Consider the following 23,043-nt stretch of genomic DNA (forward strand, 5'->3'; position numbering starts at 1 on the left):
TTTGTAAAAACTCGTATTTTAAAACACGAATTAAAACATGCGTAAATTCAAGCTTGAACGCACGTTACCAAACGCTGGAGACCGTACTTACATTGTTAAAGTACCATTGTGGCGTCTAAATGCCTCCGGTTCTATTTTGTTTATAGGATTATCTGAAAGCATTCTTGAAAGATAGCAGAGAAAATTGACTAAAATCTGTATAACAAACATTGCTTTTTCATTTTTTTCATCCTTGTTTGTTTCCATCTACTTGCTTGGTGTTAAAACAGCAACTGAAAAACTGAATCTTCTTATTGAAATCTGCAATTTCATTAGTAGAAAAATAAGGTAACCTGAAAAGATTGAAAGTCTAAGAAAATAATTCGTATATGAACTGCGAATTTGGATTCAAATGAGACACGAACTTCACAGCAACATTTTCCAATTTAAATAATAGAAAATGAAAAAAGTCCGATCACACTAATACTTTTTTAATATAAGTTTGGTACAGCTTTAACTCCCCACCAAGTTTCGTTGAAAAGTGGATTGTCTTACAGATAATCCGTAAAAGAAATTTAGAAAGCAAAAGAATCGCGGCACACGCCTCATGACAAACTGCTCAATAACTCTTATGGACAAAAGAAACCGGGCTTAACTCTATTAGACTAAGATAGAGACAATTAGTTTTCTAACACACATTTTTTATGCAACTGCTGATTTTTCAAAATGGCTTTATACCCGTGCTGTGAGAATTCCAACTTACATTGTCTGCTCAAGGCGAATTAAATAAGAGATCCGCTTTTGTGGATTTTTAATCAAGGGATTACCACTCGAAATTCTAAAAAGTTAAAAAAATAAGGAAAAAACGAGCAAGTTCGTTAGTACTGCAGTACATTTAGAGGCGACGCGCGATAAAGTGCAAGTTATTATATTTCTGATTAGAAACTAAAACACGCAAAGTTTGCTATTACAGAGTAATCACTGTACTCAGAGTGTTCTATTTACAATCCGCTAATTTGATTGGTTTGGACTCCAAGCCAGTTAGACAGTTGGTTCAATCGAATAGTCAACAATGCGCAGCCGAGTTGACTATCAGTCAATGAAATGAAGAAGATGGCCAAATTGTTGCAGTAGACATTCTAAAAGATTGGAGCCCAACAACTATAGTTTTTTCTACTTTTTTGGGGTTTGGTGGAAAATTTTGAAAATAGGATTTATTATGTAATTCCAAAACTTTCAGTTTCCGTTCATTCATCCCTTGGAGATACATGTATTTGATTAGTCCGCCACATGTCCATTTTTTTTTTTTTTTTTTTTTTTTTTTTTTTGCATGGCAACGTCAGAATCACTAGCAGGTCTGGACAAAAATTGTCAATTTTGACATTTTTCTTTTTTTTTTCATTTTTTTAAATAAAATTGTACTATAGTAATAATAAAGATGGTAGATTTTAAGCTCGGTGATAAGAAGTGAAGAAATTATTCTACATGACACGAGCGTGGGACAAACGTTGTCCCACGCTCGTGTAATGTAGAATAATTTCTTCACTGTTTATCACCGAGCTTAAAATCTACCATCTTTATTATTACTACAATTTTGATGATTTCGACATTGCTGATCCTAGCAGTATGCAGGACGCGTGTCACTAATCAATCTAGTAAATAGCCTAGCTTACAGCGAGTCTCACGTAGCTCAGTTGGTTAGAGCGCCCAACCGGTATCTGGGAGGCCATGGGTTCGATTCCCGTCGGGGACTCATTTTTTTCTTTGTCCCACGCTCGTGTCATGTAGAATAATTTCTTCCCTAAAATTGTGCTATTTGTTCACTTTTACATTCCATAAGTATTCTGGCTGAATTCTGTACCCATTCCCGTTATTTTCTGATTTTCTAATTAAATGTTGAAATCCAAGATGTCAGGTTCAAGATGAGGGCTCTAATGACGTCATTTGACGTCATGTGACGTAACAGCCAACAAGAACGATGTCATCTTGTTGAGCAAGCTGTGCGTTAATGGAACGAAAACCTTTGAGGGGGTGGAAGGCATCAAACTTAATCTCTTAGGTTTAGAGAACTTTATATTGTCTGAAACTGTTAAACAATACGTTTGAAAAGGTCACCAACAAAGCACTTTTAGTAAAACAAACAAAAACATACACAACGAAAACAAACGAATTTAGCACTATACTTTTTTTACAGACAGGGGTTCTTAAGAAATTTGTACGACGCAATAAATTGGCTTCAAAGCAAGTCCTATAAGCGAGCTGTTGGGTGAACAAGGAATACAGCAAGTCTGCCATTTTGTTTTTTACCACTGTTACCACTACCAAATCTACGAATAAATGATCCCTTCATTTTTTTAATTTACGTTCTTTCCAAATAAGTAGCATTTTTCTTTTTACTGTTGCTCAAATGTCAAGAAACTTACGAAATCCCAGCTGTTTGAGGTTCCCAAAACGCATTATGCACATAAAAGAAGGCTCGATGTGGAATTGTATTTAATTGATTCGCGCTCAGAACTCTAGGAGATAAAAACACAGTTACGTTAGTAGGGCAGCACGTGGAGAAGTGACGACTCAGTGTGCCATAGCTTAAATGTCTGTGTAAGAGCTGAAAATGTGTATAAAAATAGGTCAATAAAGTCCACTCGTTATTGGATCTTAAAATCGCATCGAAAGTTAGTCTTTGAAGGATGCTCAACTTAAGTGCTGGCATTTACCTTCAACAAGCAGTAAAGTGCAACGCTTGCAAAAGAGGAAACAAGTTCAGATTTTTCTTTTGTGCTGTTTTCAAAAATGTTCGGTTTGATTTTAAGGCTGTTAAAGGCATTGTAAGGTGTATGGCAAAGCTTTTCACCAAGCAAAGTTTTCTAATATTATTATGCTCCTTCGACCCCCTTTGTCTTTTTTTCCCTTGGTTTATTTTATTGTTTGGTTTAATACATGCATTTTGCAAATTTGATTTCGCTGACATAAACTTCTTTGAAATTTTCTCACTAATATGTATAAACATATTTAGGTTATAATACTTACAGATATTTAAAAATGGTGGAGCGAGCAAATGTCTTGTTTGATATAAAGGTTATCATGTTATACTGTAGAAATCTGAAAATCCACAACATAACAGGGATGACAATTAATTAAATGTCTTGTTTAATTAAATAGATTGAGCCAAGCCTTAAAGCGGAGCTCCCAATTTACTGACAAATAATAGAAAAAAAATATAACACTTGAGCCCGCGATCTAATATAAACCATTATTTGGTCAGTTGTAAACTTAAAAAAAAACATAAGTTCTTTATGTGAGCCCGCAATATGGTCATGTGATACTGGTCGGATGCTTTGTTTTGACAGCTGTCAATTGACCATGACATGGATGTCCAATATCAAAGATGTAAGCTGGCGTTAACCATAACCATAAACCAATTTCTGGAGTATGGCCGCCATGTTGGGGCGACTTCGTCGTCGTCGTCGTCGCACGCGCCCGCTAGCTAGATGACCATGAAAAAACAAAAGCATGGGTTCTGTTAATTTTCTATGGGTATGGGGCTCCGCACTGCGGCCTTCGGACCGCTGGTAGCTCCGCTACAAGTCCATCTAAGCTACTACATTTGTCCTCCGTTAAATCAATTTTTAATAGATATGCTGTGTACGTGTTGATGAGCTGATCTAGTTGATGATAAATGTTCAACTCAAATTATCGCTTTGTTGTTTTCTTTTACCTTTTCCTCCCTGTCCTTCCTAGATAATTATTAGCGGAGCTCCCAGAGGCCCGAAGGGCCGCAGAGCGGAGCCCCATACCCATAGAAAATTAACAGAACCCATGCTTTTGGTTTTTCATGGTCATCATGGCTAGCGGCATGGTTCGCGGGTAGGCTTTTATAGATTGTGCTAGCATAATTTTTGGCATAATTGGAGCTAAAAAGCATAATTTGTGAAACGAGCACTGCCACGGCATAATTAGCAATTTTTAGCACTTTCTGAAGCATAAATTCATAAAATGTAGTAAATATGGTGTACTTTCTACAGAAATAAATGAAATTTAGGTAGTTTGTTCTTGCAATGCGTGTTTTAGCTATACAATTGTGATTGTTAAGTCGTTGGAGGCATTTTACAAACGGTTTAGAGATGCGAGCAGCTAATTTGGACAGCTGACGGCCGTGATAAACTGCCATAAACACAAATAAATTTACAACAACAGTTTATTTTAAAAACATCATAATTTGGTGTCGTTATTGCGCACCTCTATGTATAGAATCTACGTCATTTTGTGAGCATAATTTCGGAAATCAGAAGCATAATTTGGGAATTCTGGCATAATTTTTGCATAATTTGGCAAAATTTTGAGCACTGCTAGTAGCATAATATGCCACTTTTAGGATCACAATCTATAAAAGCCTATTCGCGGGCGCCTGCGACGACGACGACGACGACGAAGTCGCCCCAACATGGCGGCCTTACTCCAGAAATCGGTTTAAGGTTATGGTTAACGCCAGCTTACATCTTTGATATTGGATATCCATGTCATGGTCAACTGACAGCTGTCAAAACAAGGTATCCGCTGACCAGTATCACATGACCATATCGCGGTCTCAAATATAGAACTCATCAAGGTGGAATGTTTTTTTTTAAGTTTACCGCTGACCAAATAATGGTTTACATTGGATCACGGGCTCAAATGCTAATTTTTTTCTGTTATTGGTCAGTAAATTGGGAGCTCCGCTTTTAGGCTTGGCTAAATCTATTTAATATAATGATACTCAATAAAGCTGTTACAAAAGTGTTGTAAAACAACATATGCTACTGAATTATCCGCAGAACATATACGCACAGAAATTTTAAATTCTTAAAGCCGCGGAACAAGCCATCTGATAAATATCGAATTCTGTTGTAAGAAAGATTTCTGCAAATAAAAAAAAATATATAAGGTTACTGAGTAAGCATGAGCAACATAAATAATTGTGTTCATTTAATATTATACTAGGTATGACAAAGTGCAGTTATGGAAATAATTAATTGCTTACTTTCCCTAGTAAAAATTGCATAGTTTGAAGTTATAGATGTTTCTTCTATCGGTAGGTCGGTCAGTCGGTCAGTCGGTATGTCCAGCAGTCAGATTTGTTAACGGCCGATGTCATGCAATGTAACAATGTCAGTCGTAATGGTCGATGATCAATGTTCTGGTTTAGGCCTAGACTAGCAGGTCGAAACTTTCCTACTTTCGACTTTGGAAGACGATTTAAGCATCAATGGTAGCAAAAAGAGAAGTATCGCAAAATTTGCATCAACATTTTACGAAAAGGGAGCGTGTGTGCTGGTGCAAAATTGGCCAAATGATAATTTTAAAAAAAAAACGGTGTTCAAGCTACCCTAGTTGATGAGCATCTTTGTTTTCCAGTGTGCATTTTAAATTCCACCCTCTGGTAAACGTGACGTCTGACAAAAATGTGTCTTTCTCACTAATAGGCCATTTTACAGTTGTCTGCTCAGTGACCTGGCCTTTGAATGGAAGTGAGGCTGAAGGTGACCTTGTTTTGATACAGACCTCACTGCTTTTGTTGTGTTAATCATGTTGTTCTGATGTTAACTAGTTTGCATTTACATAATAAAGCAGAAAGGTTTGTATCAATGCAAGGTCACCTCCAGCCTCACTACCATTCAAAGGCCTGGTCACTTGGCAGGCAACTGTAAAATGGACTATTCTCAACAGCTATCATACGTACATATATTCGAGAATGCTGTATCCAGAAAAGGTCTCGTTTGATATGGATGTTATCATGTTATTCTGCAAAGACCTGAAATGAAAATAAGTTTTTAGAAAACAATATAAGCATCTCCAAAAGAGCATTCTCTTAAAATCGGAGGGTGAGATCTTAAAACGCTATCTTCATTTCCTTACAAATATTCTAACTTCCTCAAACTTGTAACAAGGTCTTTAGGTAGATTTTGAATTCCGTTGTAAGAAAGATCACTGCCGATTATAACCAAAATATTTCACTGCATTGGGTAAGCAACGACCTTATTATTAACTTTTAAAGTATTTCCCCGCGATCAAACTGATAAGAGGTTACTTCACTGATTTGACGGTTAAGCCAAATGAAAAGACACAATGAGTAACTACGTGGATGTTTTAAGTAACATAGGAGAGATCCTCGTATTTATATACGCAACTGGAGCAGATGGGCAAGAAAGCCTAAATAAATATCATAATTAATTTATTCGCTTCCATCAGGTTGGGTCAATAGCACTGGTGGTAAAGACTTGCATCAATATATTAGAGATAATGGTTTAAGATTTATTTTAAGCCTGAACTTTTTCAGGCATTCGTTTTGCAACCGCGATGGTCTTTCACGTATTGGATTAGAGAAAAAAAAACGGAAAGGTTTTCTAACAAAAGCTTATCTACAACGTGGACACTTCAATTGTTTTAATTGAATTTGGTTACAATTGATTTGTTGGATAATGTATAACTAATGCACTTTTTTACATACAGAAGATTCAGATTTGTCAGTGTGGCGAACATTCTGTCAGGAAGAAACGTTATTGCGTTTGAAGACAAATACCTGCGGTAAGATAGTATCCGGTAAATTTACAGTAATCAGTAAATGTCTACAGTGAAAACACGATATAACGAGAATCAAGAGACTGGCAAAATGTGCTCGCTATATCGAGGTTTCGTTATGTTGAGGTTCTTTTCCACATATTTTACTATAACTGGGGGGGGGGGGGGGGAGGGGTTATCGTCATTTAAACTACTGACTTTGTTACAAAGAGGCTCGTTAAGTCGAGGCCCCCGCACTTTAAATGCGTTGGCACCTTTGAGTGAGTGAATTTCAAGCTCGAGCTTACAAGTCATTGAGACGCTTAAAATGTTTCTTTTATAGCAGTTGTAGAGTACCGTAGTATGAGCCCCACTACAATTTTTTCATTACTTTGGCTAACTTAATCATTTCAGTAAAAGTAGAAAGAATGAAGACAAGGTATTTTTTGAGATTTTAATATTCATGTATGTTCATAATGTAATTATTTAAGCACCATTTCGGTGTGTGAAGTGAATTCGCCAAGAAATTTCTAAGCCCTGATTGCGCTGCTTAGAAAAAAGATGTACGTTTTCCCCCCTGTTAAATCAAATGCCATTGATTCTTACAGGTCTTTAATATTGGCGTAGTTGCCAAAGGTTTGGTTTGATAAAAATGTAATTTTGTTGTTCTTCAGCAATCTAACAAAAACAATAAAACATAGGCAGTTAACTAGTAACAACAGACATAACAGGTAGTTTTTCTTCTCTGCTGAAGGTTAAAGGGTAAAATGTAAAAAAAATATCGTTATGCTGATATTATAGAACTAGCCTTGTGACTGCGATTATGTGTGTGTGTGTGTGTGTGTGTGTGGGGGGGGGGGGGGGGTGCTGTGGCCTATCGGTTAGCCCGCCGGACTTCTGATCGAACGGTACGGGTTCGAGCCCTGGTCGGGGTCACTGTGTTGTGTTCTCGGGCAATACACTTTATTCTTATAGTGTCTCTCTCGACCCAGGTATATGAATGGGTACCGGCGAGAGATAATACTGGGGTGGGGAGGGGGTTACCCTGTGATGGACTAGCATCCTATGCAGAGGGGAGTAGAAATATTTCTAGCCGCATGCACAAAAACCAGGATAAGGTCCGGCAGTATGGGCCACTTGGCTCGAGGCTTCCCTCATGGCTGTGATTGTGTTACTAGCCATAATCGGTCGTTACTTCTTAGGGAAATATTTCGTCAATTTTCCCTTTTCCGTAAGCTACCTGGGTTCCTCCTAAGCCCCATTCGAAAAGGTAAAGCAATATTTTCAAGCACGGACTTAAAAATAACTCAATGAAGTTTTCATTGTACTAGCCTTATAGAAACGTAAAATATCCCTTGTGGGCAAATGCGCAATTCCATATTCCTACAGATAGAGCTAAAGTTGTCGGTCGTGTGATCAGACACAACAAGAAGGGACTATCTTATTACCGAATGGTTTTCTTTCGTACTTACAATTTTTGATCGAAAAAGAAATTGGAAGCAGCTAAAAATTTGTATAGGTAATCGCATGATTTCGAGTGCAATTTGGGATAAATCAGTACGAGTAAATTGCTCAAAGGCTAACCAAATTGCACAAGCCCGTAGGGCGAGTGCAATTTGTAGTCTTTGAAAAATTTACGAGTGCTGATTTATCCCAAATTGTACGAGAAAAATCATGTGATTACTTGTTAATAATACACAAACAAAAATGTCACTTGAAGTGGATGACAAACAAACCGTGTTTAGTAGCTTACCTTTCCGATTCGTTCTTAAACATAACGGAGTTGCCGGGCTTTGTAAAATCGAGACACCGCTAGGGAATTTTAAAGCTCTCTGTCACGCATTATCGGGTGCTTTTATCCTTATTCAGTTGTATTGGTATGGGCTGAAATGTCCAACTTCAATTCACGCTTGTAATCTTTCTTCTTTACGAGCCGTCGCGTAAGAAAATCCACGATTGTTAGCTTTCAGTAGTTTCTTAAAGCCTATCTTGTGCTGTACAGACGTCCAATTCCTGGTACTTTGGTTTATATACTTATAACATTCGTTAAATCGGTCAAACTTTTCATGAATTGTGATGTTTTTGCTCGATTTTTGCTCTCTCAAACACTCCGACATCGGCCGCCATTTTGTTTTGGCGCGCTTTCCGACTTTCCTGTCAATCAATTTAATTTCAACTTTCTGCACTCAATTTCAACTTTTTGCACTGTTTGGGATTAATTGACGTGCTCTCAGCCAATGAGCATGCAGAAATTTTTGTATGTATATTATTAGGACCACAACTATGGAAGCCGAAGCTAAAAGAATGAGGAAAAACAGCAAAATTGGAAGAAGACATTTTTGGATAGGTGTAACATTATCGATCATGAGCATTAGTCTGTCTCGTCTAAGTTAAGAAAATACAATTGTCTGTTATACTTACAGAGCCTTTAACCAAGTTAAGCAACAGAACAATTCGTTTGGTAAATATTGAATAGAATTATTAGAAATATCCCTGTAAATTAAATATATTTAACGAGAAGTTACTTTTAATTTGAAAGTCAAATAATATAGGGGTGAGCAAGCCAAGGACAAAAAAAGCCATTGAACCATTCTTTTTAACCTTAAGCTAAATATTAAGAATGATAAGATACAGTAGAAAAGAAAACGAGTTTAAAGTGAGTCAACAATCTGATAATCCGATTTTTTTCAGTTGCAATGAAACCAGTGCTATTTCTGTGCAACATAGCAATTTGTAGCGCAGTGTTGCAACATTTTATTTGCATTTTGCTCGGAGCTGTTTGCAAATTGAAACTCAATTTGTGGGTTTTTGCTATATGGCAAGTAAAAATGTGGCAGGTAGGTAGGAAAAACGGAAAGAAGGTAGGTAGGTAGGCAGGTAGGTGGGTGGGTGGGTAGTTTCGGTAAGTCGGTAGGGGTGGTTGGGTATAGTCACTACTCTCCACTTACAGAACAACCAGATTTGTCAGGTTGGCAAACACTCCTTCTGGTAAGAATGTAATAGCGTTTGAAGGCAAATATCTGGGAAAAGGTTTATCATGATTAATATAGTGAGGAAAAATGAAACATTTTACAGTATGTACTCATCATGCAAAAGATACTTTCCAGTTCCCCTTAGCTCTGTTTAAGAATTGACCGTGGTGCAAACTACTGCAAGCTTGAGGTCGTGTTAATTTTAGGTACGTTTTTTATAGGAATTCGACACTTAAATTATTGTCGTTACTTTTAACTGCTGGTAGCTGCTCCATCGGATTTTTTTGAAACACCTGGCTTAGCTTGCTTTCCTTTTTAAAAAAATACATATAAAATACAAACGAAAAATGCACCATCGGCGGAAATGGTAAATATCGCGATGTTTTGTCATTTTCACATCGTTTGAAAACAACACAATTCGCTTTCTTCTCATAAACGTGTGTGTATCGATGACCGTAGTTTTACAATTACGTTTTTTGGTTAACATTACAGACTTTCAAATATTCAGTTTATTGTAGCTTTTTTCTGAGAATAAGGAAAGGTTTGAAGTCTGTCTATACTTACATATAACTGTATATCATTACAAAGTGAACAGAAACAAAAGTAAAGACTAAAAAGTATTTAGCTGGTCGGCATTGTTTCATTGTTGGCAATGTGAAGTTTTGGTAAGCTCTAAATGTTGTTGTTCCAGGCATCTTCTTGAAGGACTGGTCGAAAAACATTGACTGACAAAGTGATGGACCTTTAGTACCGATTGTCATAGTCCAATTATTTAGTTTCAGTCAGTATTTCTCTATGTATATATCTCTATGATTTATGGTAAAAAGCATTTTGCTCATTTCCCATCATTTCACATGCAAGCATTCGCTAATCAAAGTTTTATCCAATCACGTGATAACCTATGCTTTGATATTTTAAGGTCAATAAAGATATATATCTATGTTACGTATAATGTAGACATTTATTTATCGTTTATTTTTTATTTGTCGTTTTAACTTTTTTCAGTGCGTGTGATACACCAACCCTGCACTTACAGACTCCCCAGATTTGTCAGTGTGTAGAACAATCTTCGAGGTAGGAATGTAATAACATTTGAAGACAAATATCTGTGATTTAAAAAAAAAAAGTATGCTGTGATATGTATGTATAATGTTATAAGCTGACGCTTTGTTCCAATTGAGTCAGCGGAAAATGTACGGAAACTGACATAGCAAGGTTAAGCCAAATAAAAATAGATTCTTCTTTTGTATTGACCAGCACGCAAAAAAACACTCCCAATGAATAATGCCTTGCTGAGCGTATAACAATTGCATGACTTCCGTGCATTACTCTCTGTTTCAATTTCATTTTGTTCGTGAGTGTGACTACGATGTTATATTTGGTTTAACGACTGTTTTGGTGTTACTCTGCTTGTATGTAATGGCTACCTTTCCTAGCTTGATGCTAAAGCTTATGCGAGGATGTAGTTTTTCTCCAGATACTTACAGTGTTTCCAACGTCTCCAGCTTTAAGAAAACGTCTTCTGATAAATACTGGATTTTGTTGTGAGAAAGATCGTTGACGGCATAAAATCAGGAACAAAAAGTATCACCATAAATATAAAAAGTAAGTGTCCGTTAAAAAAGCCAGAATCTTGGCAATGATAAAAATAAAAAAAAATAAATAATAGTAATAATAATAATAATGATAATAATGATTATAATAATAATAATAATAATAATAATAATAATAATAATAATAATAATAGTAACAATAATAATGATAATAATAATAATAATAATAATAATAATAATAATAATAATAATAATAATAATAATAATAATAATAATAATAATGATATTGATAATGATAATGATAATGATAATGATAATGATAATAATAATAATAATATGGGCCTTTTTGTACTTACAGACGTTCCAGATTTTTCAATGTGGTAAACAATTCTTCAGGTAGGAATGTAATAGCGTTTGAAGACAAATACCTGTGGATTGAAAATCCTTTAAAAAAACGTATTCTGAAAAATACTGAAGTTTGTTGTGTGTAAGATCACTGACGGTAAAAAATCAGAAACAATATTACCATCAATATAAAGAGTAAGTGTCCATAACAAAAAATCAGAATCTTGGCTATGGTAAGCAAATAATGATAATGTAATAATACATTTCCTCATAGAGCTATGCAAGAAACTGATGTAATACATGTATTGATTACTACGACATAAATCTGCAGCCCGAAATTTTGCACCTTTGGCTCCTCGCTACACAGACGATGGTAACGACTGTGGATTTATAAGTGGATACAGTACCTGTTGCTACTTCCATTGTGCATGAAAGGCTACTTTGTACTTACAGACGTCTTAGATTTGTTAATCCCGAAAACAATCCTTTTGGTAGGAATGTAATAGCGTTTGAAGACAAATAGCTATGAATTGAAAATGTTTTAGTCCCATGGACAAACTGTTTAACGATCAACAAACATATCGAAGTTAGAAGATAAAACGAAACATAAAACATACCCCCTGAAAATCTTAAGAAAAAAGTTATTCACTTTGCTTAAAAAATATATAACGTTCGCCTCATTCAATTCAATGGAAAGGCAATACCAGTGTTGCGAAGGATGATTGATAAAAGTGTGCTTTTAAAGTTAATTTGCACCTATCACCATCAGTAACAATAAAAGTAAAGTTGCAACAGAACCAAAACTAAAAGCAGCACAAGAGCTTAACCCAGTTTCCTTCCACTCATCAGAAATAGATAAAGGAGAGGTTCAATCTACAATGTCCCTTTTTTTCTTCATGCCAAAACGATGTAATATTTCTACCAAAAACCCACCTTGTCCGAATACTCACAGATTTCCCAACATCTTCAAAGTTAAAAACACGTCATCTGATAAATTTTTAATTTTGTTGTTAGAAAGATCTCTGGCGATAAAAGTAATCCGGAATCAACATTTGATTTGCTACTAGAATTTGCTCTAAGATATTTAACTTAAAGTGAAAAAGATAGTGCTTGCTGTCATTCTTTCGGCTGCGATGGATCACATGATTTGTTAAAAAAATATATATGCGACAAAAACTAAGTGGTGTGAAACAAGGGTTTCACTTTCGGAACGAAATCGGTTTAGGCATTAGGTATCTTTCAGAAACATTTGTCACCACATAAACTGTCGGCTGCAAACAGAATTGAATTTTACAATCACTGCTTGCATCAAACTCGGTACTTGAATTTATATTTTGCAACGAAATTCTAATTGTGAGAAACGCAGTTTTAAAATACCGTGTGTCCATCACTTAACTCAAATGATATTATTTTGATGGGGAAATTATAAAACGGATAAAACTTCTTCAGAGATAGTTCATGTAAAGATTTGTAACTTACAGAACTCGTAGATTTGCCAGTTCATGAAATAACTCGGTAGCAAGATTCGTAATGTTGTTCGCGTTCAAGTACCTGCGAATATGTAGACAGTACGTAATTTGCATATATAGTTGCATTTAGTTTGGTTTCTAGTAAAGACAAACACATTTCCATAACCACTGTGGGTAGATTATAACTCATTGTTACTTTGGCTGTTATGTAGATATAAGTTTCGTGTAGTGTAAAATCTTAAACCCCAATTATTTTGAAATTTTAAACGTGCCATTATGGAAAATATCATTCAGGAGCTATGATACCGCAATTTTGTTAAAGGCCTTTAACAAAATTGCCCGTGACAAAACCAAAACAGTCAAAATCGCAAATTGCAAAATGCCAATAAAAAATATTTGTATTCAGCATATTTTCCGTTTATATTGTGTAGTGGTAAATTTTGCGCGAAGTAGCCACTACTTAAAATGTGAAACTTAGTAAAAGCGAGATTAAAGTCTATGCATCCCGTCTACTCGTTGAAGAAAAATTTCGAATTAGGAGGTGTGCACGAGGGACCCAACTCAAGGTAGCGTGGTCAAATACAAATACCCAAACAAATAAATAGAACAAAAATAGACTCAACAACGTCAACGGGCAATAAAAGCCTCCCAGTCACAATTCTTGGGCACTTGTTTTTTCTTACACTTGAAAATAAATGAAAAAAATAGATATAGCTCCCGTTGCCGTCTACTTTTCAAAATTGCAAAGGGAAGGTGGTTCTCCATTTTCGAGAATTCACGTTACCTTTGTTGAAATGGGTGTCCCAAGGAAAAATGACTGGGTTGCAGCACGAATCCGCATATAAGTTGTTTATATCATCTTTCGTAACTCACAGATATTGTAGATTTGTCAGGTTGTGAAATAGCTCGGTGGCTAAGTTCGTTATGTTGTTCGAGTTCATGTACCTACAAAATATGACGACAGTTTAGAGTTTGTATAGTTGCATATAGTTTGGTTTAGGGTAAACCTGTGTGGGTAGATAATAGGCAAAGACCAACACCTTTTCAACTGCAGCATGGGGAACTCGAGATCAGTACAAATGTGACCAGGCATTAAAGGATGAATAGCAGAACCAGCGAAGCCATCATGTTGAACGCGGAAGCAGTAAAAGAAGTTGGACACTTTACCTTCCTAGGTTCAAATGTGTCAACCAGCGGAGATGGAGAGTAAGAGGTCCTAGCTCAGATTTCAAAGGCAAGTCAGGCTTTTGCTTCTCTTCGGAACACTGGTAAATTCAGAAACACCAGCCAAAAAAAAAAAGATCCGATTATTTAAGAGCAATTTCTTAATCACTCTTTTGTATGGTGCAGTATCCTTGAAGATGACCAAGACCATAAGCCACAAATTAGATGTCTTCCAGAAAAGGTGTCTGTGAAGGATTGTCCATATATTTTGGCCAAACAAACAGCTAAAAATCCTGTCAATTAGTCGAACGTACAATCGATAATACAAAAATTTCCCGCGTGTCGGGTTACTTGATGGTGAAATAAAGATCACGTGACTACGATATTACGCACACATCAATAAATTTAAATAAAATATATGAAAAAGTTTACTACATATATCAAAGAGGGCTAAGGGTGCTGAGAATTGGTTCAAAAAGGGCATGACCGTCAGTGCTCTTACAGGTATCGTAACTCTGTCATACAACAGAACAAACCCGTTGGTAAATATCCAATTCCGATGTTTGACAAAAGTCTGCGAATGAAAGTTTTTTATTAGTATTGCAGCTCATCAGTCGTAAATGGTGTTACTCTCTTAACAGGAATTATAGTATAGTTAACAATTATTCCGCGGTTTGAATATGAGATGGTGAATAGCCAACAAGGCGCCTAGCGACAAGAGGGCTATACATGTCGCATATTTAACAAGCACGAGTGGAATATTTTTCAAACGCACACAAAGAATAGCAATATTTAAATTCCCTCGCCGTTCTCGCTGATGCGTACACCTACCACAACAGTGGTCCATAGTATATGAGCTCATATACCATGGCTTGTAAGCCAATCAAAACTCAGGAATTAAGAAGAAAAATCATTGCAAGTTTTTTTTTTTTTTTTTTTTTTTTTTTTTAATGTAACATGTACTATACAATGCATATGGATAATTTCCTCGCCCTACCACTGTAGCAATCTGGGATAGCATCATAATTTGTTGTGCGCCGCAACCGCCTTCATAATATAACGTTTGTCTACTTACAAAGTTTGTAAACCGTCCAGTCCGAAAAATAATTTTTTCGGTAGTTCCTCGATGCTGTTTCTGTTTGTTGATCTAAAAAAAAACATGGATCTGCCCTTTCGTGTGATGGTCAAGAAACAATAGAAAGAAAATAACTTTCATACCAATCTCCGTATCAACTCAACAAAAACTACAGCTCTGAGTCTAGGGATATCTTTTTTTATATTTAGTTTGTTATCCTGTATCTGTCTGTGTGTACAAGGGAGCGCGAGGGAATGGCAGCTTTCTCCTTTTGTCTTTTCGATGGTTAAGGTTTTACAACAACAAAAAAAAAAATGACAAAACGCACATTTTTTTTTCAGATTTTGAAATCATTTAAATGTTTAAATGTTTAGGTGAATGGGGGGATACTAAAGAAAACAAACAAAAAAAAAAGATTCAAATTTTGTTAGCTGATCGAAAAAAAGGTTTATAAAATTCATTGAACGCTGACGATTGTAAAAGCCAAACTCCAAACTAGAAGTTAAGAAAGTAGTTGTATACATTAAAAGCAAGACACTTACATCTTATTTTGGGAACATGGCGAGCTCCATAAAGAGATTGTTTCTACAGGAGATAAATATCTACCGGTGGAAACCTCGAGTTAGTATTTGATCGTATTAATATGCCTCCAATTGACAATTGATAGGGTAGGGATATAAAAAACAATGGCAAAAAAAAAAAAATCGTTGGCATACGTAACTGTTAAGACAAGTTTCGACAGACTAACCAAACTTTATCATACAAGCAATGATGATCATACACATTTTACATGTTCGTTTATGCCTGCAAAACGCAATTTGAACCGCTCATTGTTGTCTCCGATTTAAATTAACCTGCGTACTGGGCATTGCGTCACCTACCCAGGTGTAAAGTTAAGAAGCCTGGCCAAAATCGTTAGTTTCATTATCCAGTGCACCCTTGATTGCAAGATTTAAATGTCGAATGTATTACGAATCCGGAACGATGCGATAATATAAAATTTATCTCCATTCTAATATTTGTTGTTGGTTGATGAATAACGAAGTTTCTGAACTTACAAGTTTTTCAATTTTACCAGGTTGGAAAATAAATAAGCAGGTAAGCTGTGAATCTTGTTTGAATCCAAGTGGCTGCCAAAATGTAAACAATTAAATTTTAGGTATCGATTTTCGCTGACTAATGTTTGAAAAGGTAATAGAGCATATCTGAATGGATTGCAGCCGTCTTAAGTCTTTTTTTCGGAACTCACAGTGTTTGCAGTCTTATCAGGGTGGAGAAAATATTGACAGGCAAGCTCTGAATGTCATTTGCTTTCAAGTTCCTGGATAAATAGTCAACAATACAATCTGAACCCTTACGCAGACAAATAGTCATACACATGACAGTAGCTGTTGATTGTGACGTCATGCAACGTCAATAAATACGTCATTTCTGATTTTAATCAATAACAAATGATTCCAAAGCAATACGGGATTACTAAAATAGAGTATTTATTCAATTCAAGTAAACTTAAAACCACTACGTGTATTATGAAAGCGAAGATTGGGCAAGGAACATTTGTTTCGTCCAAACCTTTGACATGAGTGAATGAACAGCTACTGGACGTTCAAGTATCCAATAATTTAACCTTTTTTATTGTATACCATATACTTGGTCGTTTGTTTTTTTTTTGTATTAAAGTAATTTTCTACAAGTTTAGTAACTTACAGATCTTGTAAATTTATTAGGTTGAAAAACAGCTTGCTATGTGGGTTCATGATGTTGTTTGAACCCAGTTGCCTGTCAAATGTTAAAAAAAGGGACGTCGAGTATTAATTGGACTAAATTATGTACCAAAATTCTTTTTTATCTTATTGCAAACTTCTGCGTTATTAATTTAAATATTTTATCAAAAGAAATCATCTCAAGCAACACTTAACATCGAAAACAAATTTCGAAGTTCCACTGAATTCCACTGAATCGCTTAAAAGACGAATTATAAGATATGTTTTCGGCTTTACGGTAAACTATAGGGTCACAACAACAACAACAACAACAACAACAACAACAACAACAACAACAACAACCCTCGCTAACAATAAAAAAATGACGGAAGTGAAAATATGCAGCAATAAGATACATACAGACTTTTCAATTTCTTCAAAGAATGAAATAATTCCATTGGTAAATATTGAAGTTCGTTGCAAAGGAGTTCTCTGAAAATAAAAAAAAAAATAATCCTAAATAACTTGTATAATTGACAATTATTGGAAACGGTGAGATGAGTGGCAGTAAGATATTGTGTCATAATTAGGTTTTTACAATTTTTGCTACAAAAAAGGCTGAAATTTTGCTCCTGAAATTTTCAAAAGTAACTCAGAAGACGTTCAAAGATTGAAACAAACACTGCCGCTTAAAAAACATTGAGCTGCATTTTTTTGTGATATTCTTGAGCTCCCTTAGTTAAAATGACGTTAAAATGGCGGCTTAGAATCGTAGCTCAGTTGTTTGCCAGAAATCGTTTGCATTAGTTCACATCTAGCAAAACAAGACCCATATTCAAGACGCTGGTCGACCGTAATGAAGACGAAACTAGCCGCGGTTACATGAGGTCATTTAACCTAGGTAAATACAAGGTTTCCCTAGGTAAAGTTGCTTTTTCGTGTGTAACCGATTTTACCTCGCTAAGCTTTCAATTATTCGCCTGAGAAAATTAGCCAGGGCTTCGTGCATTTACTCGGGTAATAAATGGCTAAAAATATGCGTAAATGTAATTAAATATGTGAAAAGAATTATTGTATCAAATAAATATTTTCTAGCTATCGTTACACCATAGAATTTTTCGGCGAACAGGATCACTTTCCGGTAAATTCATTAACGGTCCAATGACGTGCATGTTAAAACTACGACCGTGTTCCCTTGTCAACTTACAGAGTTTCTAACTTTGTCAGGTTGAAAAATGATTTTGCAGCCACGCTCTGAATATTGTTAGAGTTAATGAACCTGGCACGGAGATAAATGAAAAACTAAATATAACAGCACTATACTATGTCATCACTTGGGTGTCTTCAAGTTCATCTGTTGCAATGTGTCAATGGAAAGGGGAGGGAGGTTGGGGAGGTAAATTTAACCCCTCCTCAAGGTTTTTGTTCTATAAATACCCAGAAAAAATATTTTGCACTGAGTAGAAACCCTTCGGTTACTCTACAAGATGACATTATTTCTCCTGGCTGTGATGGCATTTGACGTCTTTAGAGCCGCTATCGTGGATCCGCCTTCTTAGTTTTCACCATTACCATTACCCCACCTAGTACGTCCAAGAGAAGGACAGTTATTCAAACTGCCGCTTAATCTATTACTAATGTAACCGATGCAAGCCTCTGATAACAATTTTCTGAAAATCCTTCTATAGAATAAGCTACTTGAAAGCGTTCTGCGTAAATAGCACAGCCTCTAACGAGGAGGTTAGGGTAAACTACTCATTGTTGTTTATTTTACTCTGCGATCTTTTTATTTGTAACTTTGAATAGCGAATCACTTTTAGTTTGGGTAAACGAAAATTCAGTTAATCTGTTAATGAAGCTATCACGCTGTTTTCTTTTGTTCATTTTTGCCTTTTGCTTTGTTTTCCGTTAAAACCTCGTCTAAAACAGCGCTGTTAGTCCACCTAAAAACTAGGGTCTGAAAGACTTTCGAAACAATCCATGCCCGAGATGGTCTTCAGAGACTATGACCACGAGGACAACATGTGAGCACAAAACGTAGGGACTCTATGGAAAATTACTCCGAGTGCACTTGCATCTAGTATCGAGAATTTTGCAAGTTCGTGTTTGACATGAACTACTATAATATTTGTCATTTATTAAACTTAAACTTAAGTTTCAGAGTGATCGACTCAGGGTAACATTCCACGTAATAAAACTACGGAAATGCTTTCTTTCCTATAAATATGTCCACTTTCGGTAACCTTTTTAACCTTTTATTTTTCGAAGTTGTTATGCCATCGATTCTATCGATCTCATGTAATGCGAAACCATGCCAAGCCATGTTATGCAATACACATCGCAATGCAGTTATTTCAACAATCAACTTTACCCGCAAATATCAAAGGTCAGCTTTGAGACGGGTTAAGAAGAAAATCATAAGTTACATATAAAGAAATCCGAGATAAAAAACAATGCAGCAGAATTCTTCGGGTGAAGAATAAAGATAAACTGCATAACAAGGCTGAACTTTCAACCTCGAACGTTAAGTAATAATTTCCAGGAGTAGAAAATCGCTTATTATACAATGAGTGAATAATATTATGAATGCGTAAAAAGATGAGAATGATGAATGGCCCAGATACAATTACAACAGTCTACGTCAGGAAAAAAATGCTCTAGGTTTTTCATTGGGTTTTATACACTTACAGTGTTTCCAACTTCTCCAAACCCAAGAACGCCCCATCTGATAAACGTTGAATTTTGTTGTAAGAAAGATATCTGAAGATACATACTCAAAAATTAGCAACAGATCTTATATCTGCTTGAATTGCTCAGGCTCTAAATAGTTACGTTTTAGATTAAAATGACTTTGTGTCTGTTTTTGCTCCTTTCCTAAAATTGTTTGCTTTATTTTGTTCGTTTCAGATGGTGGTCCCGGACGGAGGTCGGGGGCGAGGGAGCATATGGGGAAAAAGAAGCTGTGGGACCGAATAATGACGTTGACATAAATTTCACCTGTAGTCACCTGATTTTCGGTGGTTTAGTAGAGGCCTTATTTTTTCCGAAAAGTGCAAGCTTGGGTGACAACGGCTACGGCAACAACTCATCGGTGAATTAAAACAAAAGAACGACCAAATACACAAAGAACCTGGACTATAAGAGAGGGTAAGCAATAGGTCCAACCAGTGCGGGGAAATTTTGATCGTGACGTTTTCCTTTCCATTACCGTCGTGTTTCATTTTACCACATTTTGACTACAACAACAAACTTCCGGAAATTCCTGCCATTTGATTTCTAAAAAAATGTCACAAAATCCAGATTTTAAGTCGATGTACCTTTTTTATCGGATATATAATTTTATTTTTGTTTCAGTTTTATTAATCAAATGAGATCGTAAAATATCCAATGTTATTACTAAAGCCAAACAGTAGCGCCGATTTCGTGACGACGTTTTTATCGGCAAAAATGGCAAATTCTTAAATCAAAGAGCTCTTCGAGCCACGACTGAATTTTTTTGCCAAGTTTAAAAGTTTAGTTTTCATTCCTTGAAAATTTATGAGCAGCAGGTGATTCAAACATTCCTTTGATGCACATGATAACAGATAAACGGCGGAATGTCGATTACATTGATATAAGATATTTTCGTCTCACGTGACTAAGTACGTCTAAGTAGCACAGTCGGGTAGGCATCTGACTGCGGATCGAGAGGTTGCGAGTTCGAATCCCAGAGGAGAGAGTTTTTTTCTTTTTTCCTTTTTTTTTCTTTTTTTAACCCATAGCACTAAAGTGGTTTGTTTATTATATCGCTCCGTAGATATGCATTGCAGAATTATTTACATGTAGGCTGTTAAGTAATAACGCTGTAAAAAAAAAATATAATAGACTGATTCAGGTACAGATGTAATATTGTGCTGTTTCATCTGAAAAGCTTTTCCTTTTCTTGGGAACAAGCAGCCACGCACTCGATTTTAGCCAACGCTCTGGTTTCACGATAGATCCATCGCTTATGAAGCTTATGTGAAACCCGATTTAGTTTTCGAATGGTCCTGCATTCGACTACATGTACTACGCTAGCTCGAAAAATAGACACGAAAGTCATCGATCGATTAATGCAGATTACTGGCCTTCAATGTTCACCTTTTTGGCGGTCGATTACTTAATTCTTCACGTAATTGTCAGCCATATTTTGTTTCTTTGCTTCTGGTTTTTCTTGTAAACCCCTTTAAATTTAAAAGACCGCCTTTATACGGCCGCTTTTATACGGCCGCCTTGCTACACTCTTTCTTCTAGTGTATCTGCTGGTCAGCGGAGTTGCAATGAGAAGTTTACAGATGATGGACCGAACGACCAACCATGCGAGTGTCATTGGGCTAGCTACAATACTCCTGAATAAATTCAGTCGTAAAAACTAAAAACATGATTTTAGAAAATTACGAGTTCTATATTGGTTTCAAGATAAATGACGTAAAACTTAGGACGTTGCCCGCCGTTCTTGAGGAGAGACGATTCTCATTAAAACGTAGGTTGGTTGCTTGGTTGGTTGGTTGGTTGGTAGGCTGGTTGTCCCTTATTAAGTTTATGTCAAGGTTTTTATAGACACTATAAACATTCACATGAACGCTTTGATAAGTTGTAAGGCGTCTCTTTATCAAATAGTGGATGGCAGTTTAAGTACTTGTTTGAACTTTCTTAACTTACAAAATTCGTAAATTTGTCAGGTTGTAAAATAACCCAGCAGTTAGGTTCCTAATGATGTTAGATTTCATGTCCCTGCAAATATGTAAACAGAGCACAAACAAAAGAAGCTGAAATCAAGCAAAACATTGCAGTTGAACTGAAAGTTTATAGTTGAATTGTTTTGATCTTTCACTTTTGCATTCTCGGGTAATATTCTAAAACTCTAAGAATTCTTACTCTTCGTTTCCAAAAGTTATATTCGTGAAAATTTTCTTTCGTTTTTTTTTTATTTTTTTATTTTTTTTTTTATTCCCTTTTTACTCGTGAATGCATAATGAACGAGTATAGTGGGGGAAGTTGAGCCGTCCTTCCTTCCATCCTTCCATCGTTGTTAACATTATGCAAATTAGGTATGCTCACGGGCGCTTTCTAAATTTCGTTTCCCTCGGCTGTGAATAAAAATACAGCTTTACAAAGGTATCATTTCAAAGAAATAAGTGTAGAAAATACTTCACCCCTGTAAATGAGAAACAATCGTTTCCCAAACGATGAAATATTGCCTTTTCTTATATAATAATCGCGAAAATCCGGAAACGATGACCAGTGACTTTATGTATGTGTTATGAAAAGACTGGGAAGGTTAGAGCACGGCACGATTTATTAAAGGATAATCAGTAAAAGAGTAATGAAACTCTATACAAGACAGATATGTATATAATATCCGTGGAAAAAAAAAATAAGAAGAAAAAAGAATTTTAGCAACGGGGTATGAGAGTCGATCCCGGGTCACACGCTTCAGAACGCAGAGCTGTACCACTGAGCCATCGGTTTGCTAAGCAATTGAAAAGACGAAAAAAGTAATTCTTATACCTAAGCACCCTGATATATGTTCACCCTCTTTAAATAAAGTTGATTATTATTATTAATCCCTATAATGAATATTTTCCATCGATACTATACTGTACAAAGGAACGATTCAAATATATCGAACGCATTCACGAGTAGGTCATAGACCTCTTTGATTAATTTAACCAAATGAGATTTCTGATACTGGCGAACCATATGTAAATCATAAGTGAATATGTACACAACACCTTCTTTTTTTTTTCTTTTTTTTGGAGGGTTGGGGGGGGGGGGGGGTGGGGTTGGGGGGTAAACTGTTCTTTGTATAGATACAGTGCCCAAAAAATATTTTTAAATGTCAAATATCCAACAACGATAATCAATAAATTAAAAAAATAAGTAACAAGGAAAATCATAAGCGCAGGTAGAATGATTTTGTTAAGATCTCACCCATCATGATCCTACCTTAAATTGTTATGATTGTGCAATTAATTTACAATACTCCTTAGAGTATTAGCAAGAAATATTGATTGAATAATACCGTTAAGAAATAAAGCATTCAAACGCTAGAGAAACGAATAATAATAATAAAAAATAATAGTAATAATCTAACCAGCCAATGGTCACACCTTAAAAATTGCAAGCTTTCTCTAATTTTTGAGAATTAAGAAAATAATCTGACGATAATATTTGGTCGTGATTTATACCAAAAATAAGTATTCTGTAAACATTTTTTTTCTGTGATCC

At 35.8% G+C, this 23,043-nt stretch overlaps 2 protein-coding genes across 2 annotated transcripts in view; both read right to left on the reverse strand.

The window, feature by feature from the left end:
• Positions 1 to 11,036, reverse strand: part of LOC144660686 (uncharacterized) — a 19,151-nt gene extending 8,115 nt beyond the window's left edge. The window contains exons 1-13 of the mRNA XM_078521389.1: positions 10,971 to 11,036; positions 10,520 to 10,591; positions 9,462 to 9,533; positions 8,935 to 9,006; positions 7,120 to 7,191; positions 6,464 to 6,535; positions 5,872 to 5,943; positions 5,696 to 5,767; positions 4,804 to 4,875; positions 3,007 to 3,078; positions 2,403 to 2,495; positions 743 to 817; positions 92 to 163 (exon numbers count right to left, since the gene is read on the reverse strand). Of these exons, the coding sequence (XP_078377515.1) occupies positions 92 to 163; positions 743 to 817; positions 2,403 to 2,495; positions 3,007 to 3,078; positions 4,804 to 4,875; positions 5,696 to 5,767; positions 5,872 to 5,943; positions 6,464 to 6,495 (560 nt within the window). The 5' untranslated portion in view covers positions 6,496 to 6,535; positions 7,120 to 7,191; positions 8,935 to 9,006; ... (1 more) ...; positions 10,520 to 10,591; positions 10,971 to 11,036. The remainder of the gene's footprint in view (positions 1 to 91; positions 164 to 742; positions 818 to 2,402; positions 2,496 to 3,006; positions 3,079 to 4,803; positions 4,876 to 5,695; positions 5,768 to 5,871; positions 5,944 to 6,463; positions 6,536 to 7,119; positions 7,192 to 8,934; positions 9,007 to 9,461; positions 9,534 to 10,519; positions 10,592 to 10,970) is intronic.
• Positions 9,458 to 22,545, reverse strand: LOC144659192 (uncharacterized). The gene is made up of 15 exons (XM_078519628.1): positions 21,475 to 22,545; positions 19,483 to 19,554; positions 18,002 to 18,073; positions 17,215 to 17,286; positions 16,799 to 16,870; positions 16,341 to 16,412; positions 16,150 to 16,221; positions 15,634 to 15,693; positions 15,092 to 15,163; positions 14,519 to 14,590; positions 13,726 to 13,797; positions 12,863 to 12,934; positions 11,395 to 11,466; positions 10,520 to 10,591; positions 9,458 to 9,533 (listed from the first exon to the last, which is right to left on the reverse strand). Exons 1-15 carry the CDS (start codon positions 21,540 to 21,542, stop codon positions 9,458 to 9,460), a joined length of 1,068 nt encoding a protein of 355 aa, XP_078375754.1. The 5' UTR covers positions 21,543 to 22,545.
• Positions 22,546 to 23,043: the final 498 nt, after the last annotated feature.

The sequence above is a fragment of the Oculina patagonica genome, chromosome 7, assembly GCF_052425735.1.
Source record: "Oculina patagonica isolate OP01 chromosome 7, crgOcupat, whole genome shotgun sequence".
NCBI lineage: Eukaryota > Metazoa > Cnidaria > Anthozoa > Scleractinia > Oculinidae > Oculina > Oculina patagonica.

Coding starts and splice junctions, on each gene's coding strand:
- LOC144659192 (XM_078519628.1), bottom strand. CDS start 21,542: ATGAAATCTAACATCATTAGGAACCTAACTGCTGGGTTATTTTACAAC. Junction 19,555..21,474: donor CTGACAAATTTACGAATTTT/GTAAGTTAAGAA, acceptor ATGTATCTTCAG/ATATCTTTCTTACAACAAAA. Junction 9,534..10,519: donor CTGACAAATCTGGGGAGTCT/GTAAGTGCAGGG, acceptor ACCTTTTCCCAG/ATATTTGCCTTCAAACGCTA.